This window comes from Anguilla rostrata, chromosome 9, assembly GCF_018555375.3.
Source record: "Anguilla rostrata isolate EN2019 chromosome 9, ASM1855537v3, whole genome shotgun sequence".
Lineage (NCBI taxonomy): Eukaryota > Metazoa > Chordata > Actinopteri > Anguilliformes > Anguillidae > Anguilla > Anguilla rostrata.
In genome coordinates, this window is record NC_057941.1 from 40802431 (window position 1) to 40825848 (window position 23418).

At 39.8% G+C, this 23418-nt stretch overlaps 1 protein-coding gene across 2 annotated transcripts in view; it reads left to right on the forward strand.

Moving 5' to 3' along the window:
- Positions 1–23418, forward strand: part of LOC135263764 (GRB2-associated-binding protein 2-like) — a 64826-nt gene that overhangs the window by 11497 nt on the left and 29911 nt on the right. For both annotated transcript variants that reach the window (XM_064352131.1, XM_064352129.1), the window contains exon 2: positions 21423–21723. In XM_064352131.1, the coding sequence (XP_064208201.1) occupies positions 21423–21723 (301 nt within the window). The remainder of the gene's footprint in view (positions 1–21422; positions 21724–23418) is intronic.

Sequence of the window (23418 nt, forward strand, 5' to 3'; positions counted from 1 at the left end):
ATGCTTGCCTTGAGTCAAGTGTTTTTTTTTCTTACATAACAGTTTGCCATGCATTACTGTAAGTCCATGCTGAAATATATGTTCTGTTAGTGTGCATCAAGCCCCCAGTATGAGGTTTCAGAGCTGCACTAAACAGCATGGTATCTTTTTCAAACCAATGATATTTTCCTACCTTTTTGCTTTATGCAGGCACCATGCAGATGCTGTGAATTTTTGAAACAAATTGGCCAAATTCCTGTATTTATTTGCTAGATTTATATAGCCTAATTGTACTTATTGTTTAAGGCATTTAACTGCAATTCTCCCCATTGAGTTTATGTGTTTCTTTGAGCTTACATACATTGTGGCTCAAAGAAACACATAAACATGGAATCAGTCATTTTTCCTTTAACCATGAATGACAAATAAATGAAAGTGTTTGTCACATTTTTAAAAGGGATATTGTCTACATGATAGGCCTACTAATTGTATGTCGGTAGAAGATCCATAGGGTTAGCTAACATTAATTTAGAACCATGGGTTTTGCAGGGTAACTACAGAAGCCTAGTTAAAAAGTAATTAAGAGTAGAAATGCCACAGTGGTTAATTTGACTGTTGTCACTTCAAGAAAATTGATAAACCTGCCGTCATGAAATCCATAGCCTATGGCTTTCCTTTCGTGACTTTTCCTACATATGCAACATTGTGATATAATTTCAGTATCTATATTGCATGAGGAAATAAAGTTATAAACACTTACTTAAATGGACTTGAATGGTGAAATTGACTGTCGACTGTCCTGTAGGGTTTTGATTATTTAGATCGCTGGCTGGGCGAAGCCTGCAATAGTGGCCTGAGGCTTTAGGGCCTACCTTGTAGTCATATAGCTGTCAGTGTTATAAATAGGTTTCAAAACCCGGTATCAAGCACCAGTTCCCATACGGCCAGTAACATTGGACCAAATCACAACGCAGATTTCGGTGTCTGTACTAAAGTTATACACTCCCTTGGTCAATTTGTTAGCAAGCTTGCTAATATTAAACTTGGTCAAACTGCCAAAAGTAAAAGTGGTTAATACCTGGCTGTGTTTTACCCAGAAGGATTCTAACAATGGGCTGTGCCTTTGCAATATAAAATACATTCTTTAATGTTTACATGAGGTCAGAAGGTACAGAAGTCAATTTTCTTATGAGCTGAATGTTTGCTTAGTGCTTAGTGCATAACAATTGTTACATATGTAGTAACATTATCTACTAAGATAAGAGCTAATCTGCAGGTTTAGAACAACCATTTTACAAATGGCTTGCCCAATTTAAGCCAAACATTTACACATGCATCAAGCAAAAGCATTGCATCTTTCACAGACTATATATCCATCCAATATTGTTTGAGCATGCCTGTTCGTTGTATGACCAGATAACTCTGAAATACGTCTGCATTTGTTCCCATAGGGAGTAATGGCAAGTGTTGAGCTCTCTCTGTATTCAAGAATACCTGGTTTTGGGCAAGTAAAGTAGTGAATGTAAAATTATTTCAGATAAATACAGAGGCATCTTCAGATACTAATCAATTATATTAAATAAATACAGCAAAATTCCATGTTCTCTGTTCAGCATATAGCCACATTAAACAATGGCTATTGTTATGTGACATGTAGAAGAGAGAAAAAACGTACTTCTGCTTGGAATTAACTTTATCACTAAGGATTTTGCATTAGCTCATGTAGGATGTGGCTGATTTCTCAACGAGACAGGGTATGGTTAATTTACTTCATACATACTAGTGGCAAGATGGTGCTTTCCCATGGATATTTTGGATATACCACTTGTAGGTCCAATTACTAAAAGAGAACATTAAACATTTGAATATATGTGTATATATTAGATCTCATGGAAGTCATACTCAAATTAACCTTGAACCTTTAAATGGACGATAATTAATATTTGATTTTTTAGAAGAAGAGTTTTTAGAAGAATAATGTAATTCATTATTTAGCACTATCAATTTTATGCTGCCTAAACAGAAGTTGGACTTACTCGGCATTTTAAAGCTCCGAATTTGGGAATAGATGTATGTGACGTTAATTTAGTTAAATGAATGACTGGGATGGTTTATGACAAATTTGTTGAGTATTGGCTCATTAAGAATGGAATGGCTCACACAGATCTAATATAATAAAGTATGTCTGACATTTCAGCAAAGAGACATAAACCCATCCTTTATGACTATGGAAATTACACCAAATAGTTTCTTGTCAAAATTGATCTCAATTATGCCAGTTTAGGGTCAAACATGAATTAAGACCAAATGCACTCAGTTGCAAGTGAATAAAATAGTTTGATTGTATTTCTCACCAGAGGTCTTGGTATGTATATGAATTATTTTCATTCATCTAAAACTTGAAAGAAGGATAACCTACACTATAGATATTATAGGACATATATTTCTCTGGACACTGGCTTTGAGGTTTACTTGCTTGGAACTAACACATCTGCTTGTCACACCTGTGTTTTTGGGCAATATACTTTACATTGGTTTCTATGTGGGGGAAATCAGTTTTTCAATAGTGGGTTTCAATGAGGGTATAGCATAACATTATGAAACACTGCAAATCGCCACCAGACTGCATCTACTAAAAAATGTAAAAGGAATTTGACATATTTATTTAAACACCTGCTGAAGCTGCCTACATTCCCAATGTAGCAGGAAAATGAGATTCCTGTATCTGTGCAGACCTAACCATTCATTTGTCTGGATGTCTCTTTTCATGCTTTGTAATGTCTGAAGAGACAAATTAGCTTGGACACACTTTCTTTGCAATATCCTTAAATAAAAGCTGAGAATGTGCACTTTATCCACATGTGTATTGTTCGATTACAAATTTAAAATAGTTGAAGCCAATTCGAGAAAAAGTATATTTGTCCCAAACATAATGGCGCTTGCTGTATATTTTAGACCTTTCTCTTTTGGTTGCCAGACCTGACCTGCACACACAGTTTGGATGTAATGGGAGGTTTGTAACAGCGGTTACACACACAGATATCAACACACTCACTCGGGAGGTGACTGCAGCTAGAAACTGATCTGTTCCTCATGAGAGCGTATCTAATCTGTCTGGGCTGCCCTACATAAAAGCAGCCAGGCCTTGCAATCACATGTATGTAATTTCCTGCATTACACGCTACCTTTTTACCAACAAAGACACCATCGTGAACTAAAAGACTTCATTCTGTTGATGACTTTAACACAGTCCATAACAGAGAGGGGAAAGTTTAATTTACAAAAGTGTTTGGGTATCAGACCTGTCTCACTGCTTCATTAGATTAAGTAAGCCAGGAAAACACCCTCCCAAATACATTTTTTCTCATGCAAAGAACCATGAAATAAATAATGAAAACAAGGACTGGAGGCATGTGAACCCTGTAGACAACTTGGGGTGCTGAGTTGACTCAGGTTTTTGATTAGTGGGAAGGATTGCCCCAGCTTTTGTGCAAAATGCTTGAAACATAGGGCAAGAAAGGCAAGGGCAAGAAAGCTTAGGTTTTGCATAATGTGACCGTTAAGCTGCAAATTGGAGATCATGTCAGGGGATGGAGCTCCCTGTCAGGCCCCTCCCAGATCCCTGTCTTCATTAGCAGACAGGAAGTGGTCGAGTGATGGGAGACTTACTCTGCTTGACTGACGGATGTGTGCACCAGATAACCTGTGTAGGTGCTACAACAGTCACTCATGGTCAAAGCCTACTTTTCACTCTCCCTATCCCTCTCCCTGGCACCATAATTCTTCTTCTATCATTTTGAATAAAATACAGAAATAAAAAGATAGCATTTGGCGCCATTGTGAAGTCAGCAGAGATTCCTTCTGTTTCAAGATGATTCTGTCACAGCCGCTAAGAAATGCCAGCCAGATGTGCTTTGCCAGTGCTAACAGAACTAACATCATTAGATGGATGTTCTGCAAGCATGTTGTTGTGATCAGCTTTGGATCTGGCTTTGTTACCCGTGTTGAATTATTCTTTGCCAAGAGAAGACATCTTGGCAAAGGATTTGGGGTCTGGTATTGACTTTCAGTTTAGTTTTGTTTTAATTGTATAGCGCCTATTAGCTTGGTTATTTTTAGAACCCTAGTTATGACCCAGATGTACTGTCTAGTCCTTTGAAGGGAAAAGGCTTCTGGTTTTCAGGGGCCTACTTGACCCATTCTTCTTTGTGAAAGGGAGAGTTTGCTCCTCCTACTCCTCTTCCTCCCAATGCACTGGCTGACCGTTAAAGGCAATTAGCCAATTGGGCCAGGAGGTGACCTGCCTTTATGGTGGTAAATTGTGATTACAAGGAAGTGCAGGGACATTTGTTACGTTGCCTTGACAGCCGAGGGCTCTGCTGCAGATGACATCATCCCCTGCAGCAGGCAGGGCCACCTCAGCATCTCTGCCAGTGCTAGAGTTAATTTAGTTTTGGGGGGAAAACAATTGTTCAGGATCTCAAGCCTGGAAAGCAAATGGAACCGTGTAGAAAAACCGATGCAGAATTCTTGTCCTTTTTCTCTTTATTTTTATTGTGCAGAGTTGTTCACAAGTTAATGAATGACATGAGATCGGATTTTTAATTAAGCTAGAATTTGAATGTTTAGCATTGCTGTGGATATTGCACAGTCTATATCTTAGTACAATCCATGTCTCATGCAGTGACTGGAGACAGGCCTAGAGGGCAATTCTTAGAGTTCAAATACAGCAGTAAACTGCAATGACTGGCTGCTGTGAGAAGGGAGAGAGGGAATATGACAGAAAGGGAGAAGGTGAGAGAAAAAACAAGTGGAAGAGGAAAAAAAGAGGTTGAGGGGGCAGAGAGAAAGACAGACAGAGAGAGAGGGAGAGAGGGAGAGCGAGAGAGAGAAGTGGAGACGCAGAGCAAAGGGAAGAGACATAATAGACATTTCGCACAAAACATTGGCATATGAACTTCCAGCATTGCTAGTGGCTTCTCATGTTCACACAACCAGCGACTATCCGTTATTTCAGTGGGTTGATACCATTCATTCATGGCAGTGCCGGTAACTTCTATCTTTTCAAATGGCTGTTAAATGCTCAAAAAGAGCTAATGATGGTATGGAAAAGCAAGTCCCAGCAAGTTATGATCTTGTTAACTTTTACGTGCTAGACAGAGAAGCTTGTCAATCAGCTTGCTAATGAAGAAAAAGTGAATCATAAGAGCTAACATCCTTCCACATTTCAATGTGCATGTGCACCTACGAGAACTTTAGAAACTATATAACTTGGATGCGCTACAGTGACAACGTGTCGATCTACTGTGTAGCTAATTAGTAAGGTATTTTATGTAACCTGTGTGTGCTGTTTTCTTTTGTATTCTTTGCTGTAGTAAAAAAGAATGTAGCTGGATGGATGTATTAGTGGAACAAATTGAGTTCTGTGTCCTTGAACCATTAATGTTGTGACTTCATTCTCACTCACGGTTGAAATGGAACACTTACACAAATGTTATCAGGTCTTCCATCGGCAAATTGCCTGAGCAACTTTTCCAGAATGCCAAATGTAGCTCTCATACACTTTTGACCCCTACATGGTAAAGTTCCATAACATTTTGGGATCAGGCTGCATTTGTGAAAACAGTTACAGAAAGAGTGAATTACTGTAGTAAGAGACAGAAAGAGAGAGACAGGCAGTAGAGAGAAGGAAGAGAAAGACAGAAAAAAGAGAGAAACAACCATTCCTGCTGATAAGAGCCCACACTGTATTGCAGGGATACCTGAAGCTTGATATCAGTGTAGAAGGAATGTAAATAGAGGGAGAGAAGCTGGTGCTACTCATGCTCCCCATTATGATCCTGGCCGGTTATTATTTGCATGATCACAGGGCGGGGCCTGCCCGTGTCCCAGCAACCTCGGTGTATTCAAATGGATGGAAGATCGGTTCCCGTGCCAGCCGATGGAGAACCCCCCCTCCCCCTCCCCCTCCCCCACCCCCACCATCGCCCTCTGCTGGTCTCACAACAGTCCAGGCGAGTTCTTGCTATTCGTCAAAGAAAAAAAGCTGTATAATCAGTTCAGTTCAGTTCTGTATTAAGATGCTGTTTAATTATTTTTCGTTCTGTTCCTATCCCAGTCGACTTAAAACAAGACCAGGTTAAAACCTAGTATATGGCTGGACCTAACACACGTGATCCGGCCGACCAATGGTGTAACTTCATCACTCACTCACTCAGTCACTCACTCTTTCACAGACATTCGCGTTTGTAGGGCTGGCCCCGCTCTCCAGCCAATGGGTGCATTCGATTTGGGTGGGTAATACAGCAGACAGTTATTAAAGATGCATATACTGATTGTACAACGTTTATTCACAGTGAAAGTGAAAAAAATGTATATAATTGTATAATGGTTAAGCAAAGAAATAAAATAATAGAAAAAAACTGGGCTAAGTAGTGTACACTGAGCTCTGCTTCCCAGTCATGTGTGAGCCTTGCACAGATTTTCTGATCGCTGAGTGTTCCGTTAACTAGGCTGAGTTATTATAGAACCACAGCCTCACAGAAATAATTTCTTGAGTTAGAAAATGAAATTATGCTTTTGTGCCATAGATTAATGGTTATCTTGAGATGAGAGTAGCCAAGTTCAGAAATCCTGTCGTTTACATCAGGCACAGGTGACAGCCAGGGTTTGAAGACCAGTCTGTAACACTCTGACTCTTTATCTGAAATCATAGCACCACCTATTTAACATTATTTTTACTCATCCATTGTTACTGTCTGTTGTTACGAAGGCAACATTAATGTCTGATATTTTTAAATGATATATGTTTTGTGTGTACATTTCTGTCATTTTTTTCACTTAAGGATTACTTAAGTGCCTTTTATAGGCAAAAGATATAACTTTATAGTATACATTGAATGTATTATAAATGGAAAGAAAATATATTATCAAGATATATAGGCTAATGTGCACATTATCACTGCTTTCAGATGCCATACATTTTTTAATACAGTGCTGTAAAATATGTTTATGATAATTTTTTTCAAAGGTTTTTTCCATATATTTATATTACAGTATATTCTCTTTCTCCAAGGGTGTAACAATGTGGGCGTGATGGATGGGGGTCTTAAAATCCTGCTCCTGCGTTGGGGTGATTATTCGATGTTTCTCCCATAATTAGGACATCACAGGACCTTGGTGGGGTGCTGGGAAGCCTTGTAAGGCAAGGAGACAAGGAGGTTACAGCACAGAGCAAGGCACAGCATAGGGCAGGCCCTCCTGTAGTCCTTTCCTCTGTGTCCCCCCCCCCCATTTTCTGTCTGACAACTAAAAAAATCTTTAATTACACTATTCCTTGTTTTTATTTTTTTTTACTTCATTGGCAAGCTGTCATACTGTACTTGAAAATCAACTGGAACGCAGAAGCAGTTCATCAAGGTGCACGCTCAGCGCAGCGGCTGAAAGAAAACATGAGTTTAGCAGAGGAAATGCTACAAAGGGGCCTGATTACGGATACACGTTCCCTTCTTTCCCAAACCCTCCAGGCGGGCCCCAGATGAATGCCAAATCATTTAATGAACAAAAAGAAAACATAGCATAGAAATATTCAAGCAGGCGGCATTGATTTCAGCTCTTTGCAGGCTCTTTCCTTGCTTGTATTGAAAGCAGCCTTCACACTTACTGATTTGTGGAATGAATCGGCCTGATAGAAGTTACAGATTCATCTCTGCCAATGGCAGAGACTCATCAAGTCTACAGAATGAAGCACTGATCAGCTCCACTACAGATTTGTTTTTATTATATGGGCTAAGAAAAAGGGAGGGAAAGACCTGTGTGATCTGATATGATGTTTTTTTAATTGCATCCTGAAATGCCATTTCCTTTCATAAATAATTGCCAGTCTGCCTAGGTTGAACATTCACTGTGTTGAAGAAATGATTTGCAAACGAATGATGAGTGAAAGAGAGCAGCTTGAGCTAGGCTGCTTTAACTTCTTCCGGAGGTGCTGGGTTGCCATATTTCAGCGGGATTCACTCTTTCCCTTTGAGTGCCACGGTGTGTTACAGGTTCTGTTTTGGTTCAGCACTGAATTGATCAGTTAAAGTCAAAGCAGGCAATTATGGTATTAACTCGCCTCACCTGAGTTTCCCAGGTCTGAATCTGTTAAGGTGAAAACAAAAACAGTCCACACCCTGCGACTCTCCACGGGCAGGAGTGAATCTATGATCTATATCCTCAGATAGCCTTTGCAGGGAGCTGTCCCTGGATTCACCGTGAAGTGGGGTGGGCAGTGTGTGGGTGAGCCTGTCTGCTCTTATCTGGAGCAGCTGAAAGCTTTCCAAAGTCTCTGTTTTGACTAGTGGGAAACCAGAGAGGCTGAATGTAAGTTGCAGGAGGACATTAATGCCTTGCTGAAACGTAAACAGCCCAGGGTTTTGTGCGCTCTTTAGCTCTGTTTAACATCTTTGAAGTTTATTTCTGTGTGGTGCTTTCCCTGCTCGCGGCCGTCTGGTTTTCTTCAAAGCCAGGGAGATTTGCGTTTGTTTAAAAATTATTTTACAAAAAAAAGCGATAATGTGTTAACATAATGTTCATCTTTATGTAATTGTTTTTTTTTTCACGCTTGTCAGTTTAATTAGAGCTGGTATAGATGCATATTTCTAACTAAAAAACTGTTTTTTTAACAAGGAAGACTGACTTTGGAACACCTTGCGTCAGAGTTACGAGAAATTGGTTTCAACATCCCATAGAGCTGCCCTAATGTTGTTGCAACTTGCTGCAGTGGGTTAATTGTTGTTTTGTTTGCTTCTCCTTTTCTTCCTCAGTAAATCTGAAACAAATGTTTTTCAGACTAAGATGGACCATCGTTTGAAAACAAGGAAGGTCTCTACTCAAGAGCTATGTTCAGAGCCTTTTCCAATTAAACAAGTACATTAGGAAATCCCGATGAAACATAACATAAACTACAATGCATGCTTAATGTCAACAAGAGAACATATTTGAGTAGCCATGAGCTTTGTGTAAGCACTAAGACATGCTGGGAACACAGGCACAGGTGTACATGGTTTACTGAGCCAGCCTATTACATAAACTGATATCTCTGCTTGGAGTTCAAGGCTGAGAGCAGGGTGTTGGGCCCTTGTCTTGTGGTATTTCCAGGTGTATAGCGTAGTGTTCTGTAACTTTACAAGAGTTTTTATTATAGTGTGGTAATAGTAGTTTAAATTAGTAGTAGAAATTAACATCCTGGTAGATCAGGTCAGTTACCCTGGTTTAATTTTTCAAAAAAGCTGTATACACAAAATCTCTATGAAAAGACCCTGTTGACATCCCATGTGACATCATGTGTTATAGACAGCATGCTACAGAAGATCATAATCTGACCTGTTTGTTTTACCTTTGAAAGTAGTCTGTATTCTTAGTCCTAAACCTTTTATCAAAATACATGCAATATCCTGTAACCAATATGCATTCCTCAATTTCTCTGTGTTACAGCAAAATATGTGCCAATTCACTGATTATGACATCATTTGGACGGATGAATAAAAAATTTGGCATTTAGTAGATGTTTTTGTCTATGGCGACTTAAAACAATTTACCTAATTTTTTCACATATATGTGTGTGTGTGTGTGTATAAAATCAATACATGCAGCTATTTTATTGAGCCAATTCAGGTTAAATACTTTTCTCAAAGGTACAACAACATACTATCTGGGAATCAAAGCAAACCTTTGAGCTACAAACGTTCTACTACATAGCTCACCTCATGCTTTCTGTCTGTCCTCAGCCAGTAAACTACTACAAAGATCAGTGAAGCTGTGAGGGGAATTTGGGGTGGCTTTGTCTCCAGGAAATGTAATTAGACACTTTGAGGACATTTTGTCTGGTTCTTGATTAGTGGCTTATCGGCTCCTCTGGGTTGAAAAAAGGCTTCATCAGGTAAACGAGTAAAGGTAAAATTTTAGCCGAGGTGACACAACAAATTCTCAGTGGATAATTTATTTTCTTCTTTTGTTATCTGAATATTTTTATTGGCTCTACAGGAATTTGTTTCATACTAAACTATGCTCAAGGTCACATTAAACAGAAACATGAATATTGCATGTAACACATCATACATCTGAAACAGTGAACATATATAATCGGCAGTGTTAAACAGTGTTTAAAAGGGAGCTTAGTGAAATGGGCAAAGTGCTAGTAGTCACAACAGAGACTAGTTAAAACAGAGAATGATTAATTGCTCTTTAATCCTTTGAAGGATGGGCTCTTGGAATGTTTTCTGCGTGTTCTAAAACACCATTGCTTTCAATTACCAGTGCTGATTGTTACATCATATCACAACATTCAAATGACCATACACTTTAGAAATCCTATTTGACCTCCAAACCCTTATGGTGGTTTGTCAAGACCTACTGTAGCAAGGCCTATCCTGCCCTGTATTCATTCTGAGAGAAAGCCTTCCCACACAAAAAAACAAATATAAATAAAATATGCAATAATATGGATGTAAAGATATAGAGGGAGCACACATATGCATTTTTCAAGAAATATTGAAGTTTTGTGTACTATAAAGGTAATTCTCATTTTGTATCTTGCATTGGGGAAAAGTCCCCAGAGATTCCAGAGAGAAACAGTACAAGCATTGTGTAAGTAGTGGGATACATTGTGGAACAGGCTCATTGCTTTGTGCCTGATTATGATGTTCTAGGTCATGGAACAGGCTCTTTACTTTGTGCCCTATGCTGATGTGCTAGCTGTTGGAACAGGCTCATAGCCTTGTGCCTGATTATGGTGTGCTCAGTCATAGAACAGGCTCATTGTTTTGTGGCCTGTGCTGATGTGTTACAGTAGCTATGATAAGAGATTCACTGTTATCGTAGCCCATGTGGCCCATGCTGATTCACCGATGGAACATGCTCACTGCGTTGTGTGTCATGCTAATGTGGTAGCCAATGGAACAGGCTTGCTACAAACAGCCAGTGCTGCCCATCCTGTCCTACATTCTAGCTGTCCATTGCTTAGGTTGCCTCAGTCCCTTTGTGTGACCAGGACATAAAGCACTGAATGTTCTTTTATAACAAAGCTGCCAAAATAATCACTTGTTTTTCTATTTACAATGCGACCAGTGCGAAATTGACAATCACGTAATGTGCTCAAACAGAACACGAAGTACTGAACGTTTATTCTAAGACCAAAAGTTTAGGGTTTTACAGTGCAAAATCAACAGGCGGGTACCCACTAATCCAGAAAACAGTTCACTAAAATAACATTTGTTTCTTCATGTTTACCTTCTGGTTGAAGTTGTTGTTGCTACAAGGAGTGTTCATAAATACTGCTTTAAGTCATGGTGTGTTAACAAAAATGACAGAGACATTTAGGTCTAGGCAGGTGCAAACTGAATGTATTTGTTTCTCCTTGCTGGTGTTTAAATACACCCAAAAAGTAATCATGACCAGCATAACAGTCTTCCCAAATTCCACCGAATGTACATATGAGACTATTTTGTTAAAGATAATAAAATAAAATATTTAGTGGTGTAGATCCAGAAAACAGGCAGAAAGAAAGATGTGTATGCAAGTGCTGGGACTGACTCACCTGTCCACCTGTGTGCCGTTCGACAGGTACTGCAGGTGTAGGAGAGCCAAATGCTGTCTGGCCGTAGTGCTTTTGTCAAGTTGTGTGTAGCAGGCTATTCCTCCAGCTCTCAGCCATTTCCCCCCTGAGACCGCATGACCTTTAGCTCTGCACCCAGTCTCCTGTTGGGTCAGCATGTTTGTTCATTTGTTTGTCTCTGTTGCATGCAAAAAAAAAGCCAGCTGACCAGTGTCTCTCATTTTAGTGATGAAGCCTATAGTTGCTCACGTTGTTATTTTTCTTACTATGTTAGAAAGGCAACATGACCCATTTGCAAACCGTTCACCCTTTCGTAAAGGGTAAATCAAGAAGGACATGCGATCGTATCTAAGAAATGCAGTCATTTTAGCGCATTCTATGTTCTGTAGGTTACTGCATTTATTGCATCTCACATGCATCACAGTGTGAATGGATTCAACTCATGTTGCTGGCTTGAATCAGGCTGAAACGTTCTTAAACATCATTTGCCCACTTCACTAGAGCTAGTGACTGGTACAGTGCCCTTGTCATGCCATTCCCACTGAAGAGCAGGATTCTGATTTAATAAGTGTTGTCAGGTTGTGTGGAACAGGGCCTCATCCAAGCCACGCTACCCTGCTCTGCCATGCAGCAGAGCCTGATATGTCAACACTGTACGTGTTTTCCAACAGGCGGTGAACCTGGCCACCTGCAGCTCTGGTGATGTGGAATGGCAGAGAACACATGCTTTCTGACAATGGTCGGGATGCCATTTGTTTTAGCATTTTATTTGTTTATTTTTGTTTGTTTGCTTTATTTTTATTTAGGCCTTTTTCCTTGGTCCTACGTGGCCTTGACTTTGTGGGGAAACAGGAGAAAACAAGTCTTGTTATTAGTGTAAGAATCAAACTGCACAGTGAAGATAAAGGGCTGACCTGTGAAGATCAATGTTTCTGTGTCTATTTTTAGGACCCCCGTTCACACAGAGGGCTTTGTTTTCCCTTGCCATTTGATGTTTTGCTTTCCCATCTTTAAAATAGACTCAGGGACAAACTTCCTTTCTCTGGCTCTTTGCTTCACCTTGCTGTACTGTGCACTTGTGGGGGGGAATCATGTTTTTTGAAAAGTTTCAAAGGGCACTTAGGACTTTTCTCTGAAAAATACATCAGTAGGAAAAAATCAAAAAAGGTTCTTTGAAAACTATGGACAGTATTTTGTTACATTCACAAAGGGTGGCCCCTCTAGGGCTGATGTGCGCAGTAAAATGTTCAGTGTAAAATCAACTCGTACATATGGTCACTGTTGGACTTATATGTACTTTGTTTGAGTTGAATTAACACTGGAAATTTTGCAGTATATAACTAAACTTTTTCTGAGGATTTCACTGTTATTTTCTCTAGAATAAACCTAGGTGCCTTTAAATTGTGTCTAGATGTTACAGACCTGAGTGGTTGAATAGTTGTTGTTTTTTTAGCATAGCAGGACAGTCCTCCCTCCTGTATTCAGACTGGCAGAAATCAGAGAGGGTAACAGATAGTGAAGGCACCACAGCTGAAAAACAGCTGTTATGGCAAGGATCAAACCCTGGGGGGAATTACTTATGGCCATGAATCGGCTGCCCTGTGGACTGTGCCACACGTATCGCACTTTCAGGAGGGATTATACGGGAAGGTGTTAAGTGGGATAGAAACACTTAATGGATCATTTTGTGTGGAACAATGAGGAGGATACATTATAAGAAATATGGCAGCTAACAGGAGCTGAATTGCCTAGATTGTTGCCCTAAATACTTGCAGTACAGGGCACTGTATTTATGGAGTTTGGATTTGTGGTGGCAGAGATATGTCAGAAAGCAGCTTGGGGGCTGCTGTGTGGCTTCACTGGTTAAGATACTATATTTGTGTAGTACAGAATGAAGGAGCCCTACAGTTCAGGGTTGAATCCTGACCATGCTAGTCCTGTCTGTGGTTCAAAGCCCTGTAAGGCGATGATAATGGCAGCTTTGAGCACTGATATACGATTGGGCATTCCAAAAGGCAAAAAAAAAAAAATCAGTTTTTGTTTGATTGCACTTTTTTTATTTGAGCACATGGAGTATGGATTATTCATGGAGTGTTTCATGAAGTAATATTTATGATGGAAATCACTGGCAAATTGGTTGGGCGGACAACTTTCCGTTACACTGATCATTGGTCTCAAGCATACTCATTCATTTTCCTTGATGAACAAGGCTGCCGACAATCAAACTAATCAATTGGCAAGTAATGCGCAGCTTCTTCATATCAAGTAAAAACACGCTCCATTCCGTTAACTACCACGTTAGCCTTCTGCATAACCAGCGATAACAAAATGTGCTTCATGAATCCTTAAAATCTGCACATTGCATATATTTGCCATGAATATTCTCCAATTGCGAATGCAGAAAAGGGAGAGGTCTACATGTGTCCACAAATAATGTTGATAAAATGTGCGCAATTTTGCAACGCAAATAAAAATGTATTTTATTACTCACTAAATGGAGAGATGGCTATATCTGATGGTATCAAGTATTTTGTGAATTGCTGTATTGGTAGTCAAGGAAAATGACTGAAAACAGGTTGAGACCAATAATCAGTTTAAGGGGATGTTTTCGGCCCCACCCATTTTCAGCTCACCAAACATCACCGATGGAAATAATGACATTGAGGATGTTGGTTATAAGGCCAAACTGTATCCTGCACTCGCAAAATGGATGTGTTTAAAACAACACATAACACATCATTTTAACACAACTCCATGTCTAGTTAAGGACCACACATTTTGTGTTACTTTTAACACCGTCTGTGTTAAAGTCTGCTTCTCTAACACATGAATTGTATATTGTAATACAGTTAGTAACTTTGACACAAAATGTGTTGACAGAGACACAAAAGTAGCAACGCAAAAAGTGCATTGGATATTAACACATCCTTTTAGCTTTTAGAGTGTTAGAGTGTGTTAAATAGCAGTGTACCCTATGTCTGGTAAACAGACAGAACAGTGGTACTCCATCAACAGTACTGTGCCCTAGAGCACAGGAGCAGATTGGAAGGGGGGGATGGGATGTAGTGAGCATTTCCATGGGCAACAAGGCCAAGGGCACAGTGTGGATGGGCAGGAAAGGGAAGCATTGAGCACTTCATGGGCAACCAGAACCAAGAGAGAGGGGGATGGTGAAGTGTAAGCAGGGGCAACCTAGTCCGGAGACATCAGAGACATCCAATGAGGGAAATCTTTGTAATGAGCTTGGCTTTCACAACACCTCCCCTTTTTTGTTGTAATGAGTGATCACCGTTTTGGAGTTTGTGAACCATAACTTCTTGCTGTGATTCTGATGTATACCTTTTGCTTCATCAAAGGCGAAATGGTTCATGTTTTTTTCTTATACAAGGTAGTTTCATCATATCAGTCACAGATGAATTGAGTTCTCTGGACCTGTACTAAAAGTCAAAACTTTCACTGATTATTACTATACAAAAGCACAATGAGTTAAATTATCTAACACTGTCTGTTGGACTGGTGGATAAGAATAGCACTTTAGCACTGAGATTATCCTCTGCAAAAGTAGTTGTGATTGAAATATTATCTTCTGATGTGGAGTGTGACGGCATTCACTTAGCTGGCATGCATGGATTGTATGTTTATGATTATGCAGCATGTGCCTTGTTTTAGCTGTCAAAAGCAGCATTTATGTGGCGCATTCTTTTCCCATCTATAATCAAGCATGTGTTTGTGGCACTTTTGTCCTTCTTCTGTGTTAACCTAGTTTAGTCCTTAAATTCTGTAGCTAATTCCATGCTAGCTACTTACTAGCCATGATGTCAGATGGGCGATTCTCCTGTAGGGTGGGAAAATGTCAGTATCGTGTGGGCAGATTGCATAATTGGAGTAACCGGTTTGCCACGGTGCGGCTCCCGCCTCTTCTGTTTATGGCGATTAGACAGAATGGCTGCCTGTTTTCTTGTTTACAACCTGAGCTCCTGTTTCAAATGTTTCCACTAATCTGTTAAGGAGTCCAGCATTCCAAGTGAAAATGCCGGACATACACCAGTAGGGTCACGGTCACCTCTTGCAATTTCGGACAGGGCTGGGGAGGGGGTGGAGGCAGTAATGCTGAAAATGGCATGTTGTTGTCATGGTCCCTGCTAGAAGGGGGAACTGGGGCAATGGGCCAACAGCACCTTTGAAATTTTGAAATCTTTTTTTAGCTTGGCCCAATCACTTTTATTCTTTTCAAGGCATGGACAATGCATGTTAAAGGGAAACGGCACCCTAACTGAATGTTGTTGTTTTCTATTGATACATCTACGGTTGGAAGATTTTAACAAATCATATTCTAAGCTGCGTTTACTTTGTTACGCATTGCTAGCGCTGACTGTGTTTGACCAGAATTATGCAAAACTGACCAAACAGGAACTAAAACTGTGCATTTCATTTTTTTACTGCAGTATTATCAATAGCTAGATCTCAACTGATGTCATTTTATAGTGCTTTAGTCCTGCAGTGAAGTGAAGCCAGTTTAAAAAAAAAAATTTAATATGAGTGTTTTCATAAGAAACTGAGAGCATGTGAGTGTTTCTCGACATTGCCAAGAGGGATATGATCAAAAAGCCAGATGAAACAGTAACTGCTCACTGGCAATCATTCATTCACATGGGTCTGTCTGTATCACCTGCTGTGTTTGACCCTTATGTACACTACACTTCCCTTTATTTATTTATTTATCCAATCTGAAAGACTGCGAGCTCTTGTGTGGTGATAACTCGAGGAACAGAATATAAGGACTTACAATATCAGATGTAAAGGGGTTGATTAGGTCCCCAGAACAGGTATTTTAGTAATATTTTGACCAAGACACTGGGGTTAACACCACTACTCTTTCGAAGGGTCCCACAGGATCTTTAATGAACAGGATCTTGGGTTAACGCCTGTCAGCGCTTTTAAAGATGCAGCCTGCCCTCGCTGCACCATGTTCCTCAGTCCGGCAGGAGGAAGTGAAATGTGAAGTAATTTTGTCTTCTGGACAAAACAACATAATTCTTAGAACGCCTCATGATAATGGAATACCTTGAAAAATGCTGAAATTAAATGTATTATCAAGATCAGGAAATATATTGCGACACTTCACATTTTCTGAGAAAATATACAGATTGCTGTTTTAAGATATTGCTGTGTACAGTATATATACAGTGCAGTCAGTTAGTATTTGGACAGTGACAGTTTTTTGTTGTTTTGGCTGTAGAGCAAGCATCCACATTTGGTGAACCATGCAGGAATTTTTAAATGCAAAAGTATTGGAGCAGTGGTGATACAATTTTTGTTGTTTTGGATCTGTTCTTCTGTACATTGGATTTGAAATAAAATAATTAATATGACATTAAAAGTGCAGACTGCCAGTTTTTTTTTGGAGGAGATTTATGTCTGTATTGGGTGATCTGTGTAGGAACTACATCCTTTTTATGCAGTCCCCCATTTTAGGGGTGCAAAAGTATAACATTGAAGTCATAATATTTAGTACTTGGTTGCGAATTTGCATTTGATGACTGCCTGAAGTCTGCACCCCATAGACATGACCATGTTTGGCTTAGTGAGCATCCTTAACAGAATGGCAGAATGAGGGGAGCATTTAGGAGATGCACTTTATCCTGTTCCTCCCCCGTGGGGTCGATATGTGCTGTGAAACACCTCCTCAGTTTATCTCCAACAGGGAGAGGTGCTGCTTTAAGGGTGGTGAGGGAGAGAGGGAGAGGGAGAGGGAGTGACAGGGTGAAACAGGAGATGGAGAGGGATGAGAGGAAGATGGAAAGGGCAGAGGAAAACAGAGCAAGTGTGTGCGAGAGAGAGAGAGAGGGAGAGACAGCAGGATGTTGTGTGTCAGCAGTGGGGGGAGGGCGGGGGGGTGGTGGGTCTTGGGGAGGATGTGCTTCCTTGGCAGAGCGCCAGACTGTCACTCCGTTCTCTCCCCTTGTCTGTCGGCCTCTCACGCATGCACCTAAACCGTCTCTTGAGCTGCCAGAATCACCAGAACCACCCATGCGTGGATCCTTTCAGGGTGTCCATCACAGCCACACAACCTCTAGCTTGAGTGTTAAACCTGCTAAGCTTAAAACCTGCATGAACTGTACATACCATGCAAGTCTCTGTGTGTGCTTAGATTAAACCTAACCCTTTGGTGGTGTCAGATATCTAGTTTTAGATTGTCCTCTTCAAGAGACAAACAATATAATTTGATCTGCTAAACTTGCTCATAGTCCACGCAGAGTCAATTGTGATTTATGCTCTGCCTAGTAACAAATTCAGCGATTTAACTGATACTTGATATCTTTGATTATAATTACCTAAATAAATAAATATATTTTATATGTTGGATAAGTGAGATGTTTTAACTGTTGATGCACTTGGATTCAGTATTCAGTGGCGGATGTTAAACGAGGGTGTTAGCTGTGAAAAACTCTGGATTCTGAACGTAAACACTGTCCTGTCCTGACTGTGGCAAACTGAGCGTTCCGTTTAATATAACATTTTCTTACTATCCGTATTTATTAACTTAATTTGTCCCGGGTAACAATGTGCTTACTCTACTACTTAAGTAATGCTCAACCACTTAAATAATGTCCTGAAAATAAGATTAACAATGTCCAAATTAAGAGCTGACTACCTCCGATTCATTCTTAAACTATCTCTAATGTTGTATAGTTAAACTACTCTTGTGCTTTGACTTTATTTACAATGAAGAGATGGGGTTACATTAAAAAGGTTAACTATATTTAGTTTTCCCCACTTGGATCCAGTTGAAATTGAAAGCTTTTATTTTATGTGGTGATCTCTGCAAATGTACAGAAATCCACTCGATCTAATCAAATAAAAAGGAACGATGAACGATCAATGGGTAGTCTTTTTCATTTGATTATCAATTACAGGACTATCAAGGCACAAAACTTGAAGGCTGTCTTTCAGATTTACCACAGATTCTTTAGACTCCCTAGATACTCCTGGTTTTTAATGCTAAAATTGCTAAGAAGTAATGGCCGGTACTGTGGCAATTCTGTACATTTGCCATTCTGTACTGTAAAATGGCACCAGAAAATCCTGTTAACAAGCAGAAGGGTCAGAATGCAGGAGTTGAGTATGTGATGGCGCCTATATATATATAGCATGTGGCTATAGAATCTGTGACTTGCTCTTGCTCTCACCATTCACTCTCAGTTCCTCCCTATCACACCTCCAGCTCATCTCGATTCTGTAGCCTAGGTCTCCATAGGTCATTTCTGTAAGAACATAGGCCCTGATCTAGGATCAGCTTCACCTTTCGGCTCATAACAGATAAGGTTAAGATGTGAACAGGGGAAACCTGATCTTAGATCAGCACTCCCACTCTGAGTGCAGCTCAGTCCCATGCAGCTGCTGACAGGTTTACAGCGTGAGGACCAGTCAGTTGAACCCACACCTGTTGTGTAACCAGACGTGAAGCTCACAACTCTGCTTTGATCACATTTTTCATTAGGGCCTGTGAAACACACAGCTGATGTAGAATGTGTTAGCATAGCATTTCATATCTGCTGACCTACCCTTACAATTTACTATAGGCAATTCAAATATTTACTATAGCCATAAAAACATTTTCCCAGGGCTGTTACTCTGTATTTAGATTATGAAAATGCATGTGCAGATGCAGATCAAGTGAATCCATTCTAAAGTCTGCAGGCCCTTCAAAAAACAATATCATTATCTCATATGCCTCATATGCCTAGTTTCAAATAGATTCCAAATGAAAGTTTTGTGAGAAAAGTTTGAGTATTTGAAAAATAAACCCCCATGGAAAGTGCTTGGTTAAAAGAAAATCCAGGTAAATGTGTTATTTTCTCTTAAGACATAATCAGAATATAAGTAGAAAATAGCATGTGTGATAAATCCTTTAGTCAAATGGAAAATCCATACAGAACTGAGAACATACAGTAAGTTTTTATGTTCAGCTACTTTCATGTCTTGCTGCTACTTTACCTGTCTCTTTCAGGGTATATTGATTCGTCATTTCAATAAAGGCTTTCCAAAGAGCACCTTCATTAAGTGCAGTGTATCCTGAAAACCTGTGAGCCCTCTGGATATCTTAATGTATCCTACTAGGGGTGGGAGGTTTTATAAGTCTTTTCTTGGGTGCCTAAAGCCTGTTTTTACAGCAAAAGAACAGCTGAAAGGCATGGCTTTATCTCACTCACCGCACCAGGCCAGGTCAGGCTTCTTTCTTTGGGTGTGTTTTTCCAGAAACACTATGCACTGCTTTTAAAAGTAATATATTTGTTAATCGTTTTGAAAAGTCTTAATCATTAGACTTTTGAAGCGTGAGAAGTTTCGATAGGTTACACATCTCCATACATGACCGATGATACGATACAGGAAAGATACACTTAGAAATTCAACAATTTGATCAGACTTGATACGACTCAATTCACGTCAATTTAGCTCCCATTAAATTCAGTTCAGATGTGATACAATTCAGTTTTATATGTTGTATTTAACATGTGTTGCTTATGTTGTCAGTAGAAACTCTTATTATAGGCGCTGAACTTTTGAAGGCCCTAAGCAAACTGACCATGGCGGTGTTTGCGATTGCACATTGGGGGGGGGGGGGGTATTGGTTGTGACTGTGATTTGCAGACAGCTTGGGCCTCTTCAGACAGATGGCCGATTTCCTATGTCACCACGTCAGTGAAGTCACTGTTAAAAAGCTTTGTAAAAGCCTGTGTTTTTCCAAACTATGCTTTTAAAGCTGAACATGACATTAAATATTTGCCTTTTTTTACACCTTCAGGCAGCCAGTAATTAAGATGGTGGTTGTTATTTGTTTTGTTTTTTGTTTTTTGTGATTGCAATTGATATGGGAGTGGTCTATTTTCCTAGTTGCCAGTAAAACATTGGAACAAAACAAAAAAAGAAGACCTAAACAAAAATGAAAGCAGGACAATACATTCAATTTAATAAAATGCAGTTAACATATATGCCTTGCTAAGATGGCAAAGTATAAATTCACTGTAAGCTGAAATGGTGTACATACATTCATTATATTGCTAGCTAGGTTATAAAAGTTTTGATTCACATAATCACACGTAATCAGTATCATGTCAAATTGGTTAATGTCGTATTATGTCAAGGTGTATTTTGGAATGTTCCTGCTGCAATCTGCCATGGTCTATGTACGCTGAACATGTACAGTATTCATATTACACCAAACAGCCACAACATTAAAACCACCTAACTGATATTATGTAGGTCCCCCTCGTGCCGCCAAAACAGCTCTGACCTGTCGAGGCATGGACTGCACCTCTGAAGGTGTCCTCTGGTATATTTGGATTGCAGTTTAATAGTTAGTGGCCTTGTAACTAAGAGGTTGTTGGTTTGATTCCCAAGTGAGGTACTGCCTTTACTCTTGAACAAGGTATTTCACTTGGTTTGCTTCAGTCAATACGCGCTATATGAATGCATTATATCTATTTTAAAAAACAGAGCTAAGTCTTGATGACTATTTATATATGTGAACTTGCTAAATATTTTGTATGTGTGAATATAACTGTTTGAAAACGTAGTGAGTGTATTCTGTGTGAGTATTTGTAATGCACATCTTGTCTGTGAATGTGATGTAAAGTGTCTTGTGAGTGTGAATGTAGTGTAATGCGCGTTTTGTGCTTTTGTGAATGTAGTGTTACAAATGTTATGTATTGCATGTCTTGTGTATGTGCAAATGTAACGTGCGCCTTGTTTGTGAATGTAATGTAATGTGTGCCTTGTTTGAGAATCTAAAGTAAGCTGTGCCTTGTTTCTGAATGTAAAGTAAGCTGTGTCTCGTGTGTGACAGGCCTGGAAGAAGCGCTGGTTTATCCTTCGCAGTGGGAGGATGAGTGGGGACCCGGATGTTGTGGAGTACTACAAGAATGACCACTCCAAGAAGCCCATCCGCGTAATCGATCTGCACTGCTGTGAGCAGGTCGATGCTGGACTCACCTTCAAGAGGAAGGAGTTCCAGGACAGCTTCGTCTTCGACATCAAGACCTCGGGTCGCACCTTCTACCTGGTGGCTGAGACCGAGGAGGAGATGAACAAGTGGGTTCGCAACATCTGCCAGCTCTGTGGCTTCAACCAATCAGAGGAGAACCAAGGTATGAAACGGACGTTGTGTCCATCTAGTCTGTCTGCTTTTCTGTCAACTTGCCTGTGAAACAGCCTGTTTGTGTGCTGGTATGTCTGTCCGCTGGGTCTCTTTATCAAATCAAATCAAAACAATTTTATTTGTCTAGCGTTTACAGAAAACTGTCAAAAAGACACTTTACAGAGTAGCAGAAAAATGGCAAGAAACAGAGCAAAAAGAGCAAAACCAGGCCTGAACCCCCAAATAGCCAGCACATGAGGTTAAAAAAACTCCCAGTGGGGAGAAAAACCCTCCAACGGCAGCGAGTAAATACCACCTAATGGGAGTAAATCTCGGGAGAAACCAGGCTATAGAGGGGTAACCCATACTCCACTGGCCGGCCCAGTGTAAAGCAATGGTAGAATGGAATGTAATAAATGTAACAAGGGATCTATCAGAGCAAATAAAATGGGTTGAGCATTTATCTGATTATTTATCTATTTTTATGCATTTATTTATTCGTTTATGGTCTTTCTCTTTGTCATTCTTTTTCCACATCCTTCATTTTTCTTGCGTCTGCAGTCTGTTTTTCACTCCAGTTTAATTAAAACTACAGATGCATATTTGTTTTTGTTTATGTTGTGTACAGCTGTTTCATTTACATTTACGGCATTTGGCAGATGTTCTTATCCAGAATGACTTACACAGCTTAACTCTTTGTACGCTCAATAATACTTCTTTGGATATTTACTGAAGCAAGGTTAAGTTGTTGAAAGGTGCAATGGCAGCATCCCACTTGGGAATTGAACCCGTGACTAACATAACAAGCCTGCTTCCCTAACCACAGTACTGAATAGTAAAAAAAAAAAAGAGACTAAACTGTTGTTTATTAAAACTGTCAAGGTTCATGTAAATGGTGATCTCCAGTGTTGTGCTTGTATATGTGCAAACTCCATTTAACATACACACAATGTTACATAACTCGATGGCTTGTAAATTAACATACACACATACCTCCATAGCACTGTCCTGCTCTGAACTGGTAGGTATTAATGAGTATTGATTACATTCTGAACATTTTGAATGGCAGGGACTCACTATGAAGGCACAGGAAAATTTTATCATTGCAGACCTCAACCCCAACCCCCACCCAACCTCCCAATACCCTCCACCCCCATTCTGTTATTGCATTTGGGAATGTAAAATGGAACATTGGAGCCGATTGTATGCGATGTCTGAGAGGTTTATTGATTCCCATTCATTTTGCTTTGTTAAAGAATGGGGCTGACCTCTGTCACAGCGGCCACGCTCTTATTGTTTTTTTGGGATTTTTTGGAAGGCAGCACATTTACAAGTGTATAAAGGAAACGCTTTACTTTCCTTGATGGTGAAAAGTTCAATCTCTTAGAGTACACTTCAAAGCGTCTTGCCGCAACAGACTCTGGTTTATTGCGAAGGCAGATGTGGGCTTTGTGTGTGCCATTGTTGGCTATTGCTCTTGGCCAGGTTAAATGTGTCCCCCAGTGTTTCAATGCCAGCTGCCAGTATACTCTTTACACAGAAAAAGCATTTTTCTTTTAACTTGCCTTGCAAGGAGGATCACAGTAGAAATATGTTTCAGTATCTTATTGTGTTATCCTTGATCGTTATAAATGCAATCATTATATCATGTGTATATCATTATACCATATGTCAAAGATGTGTGGTCCTATTGTATTTTAATTGC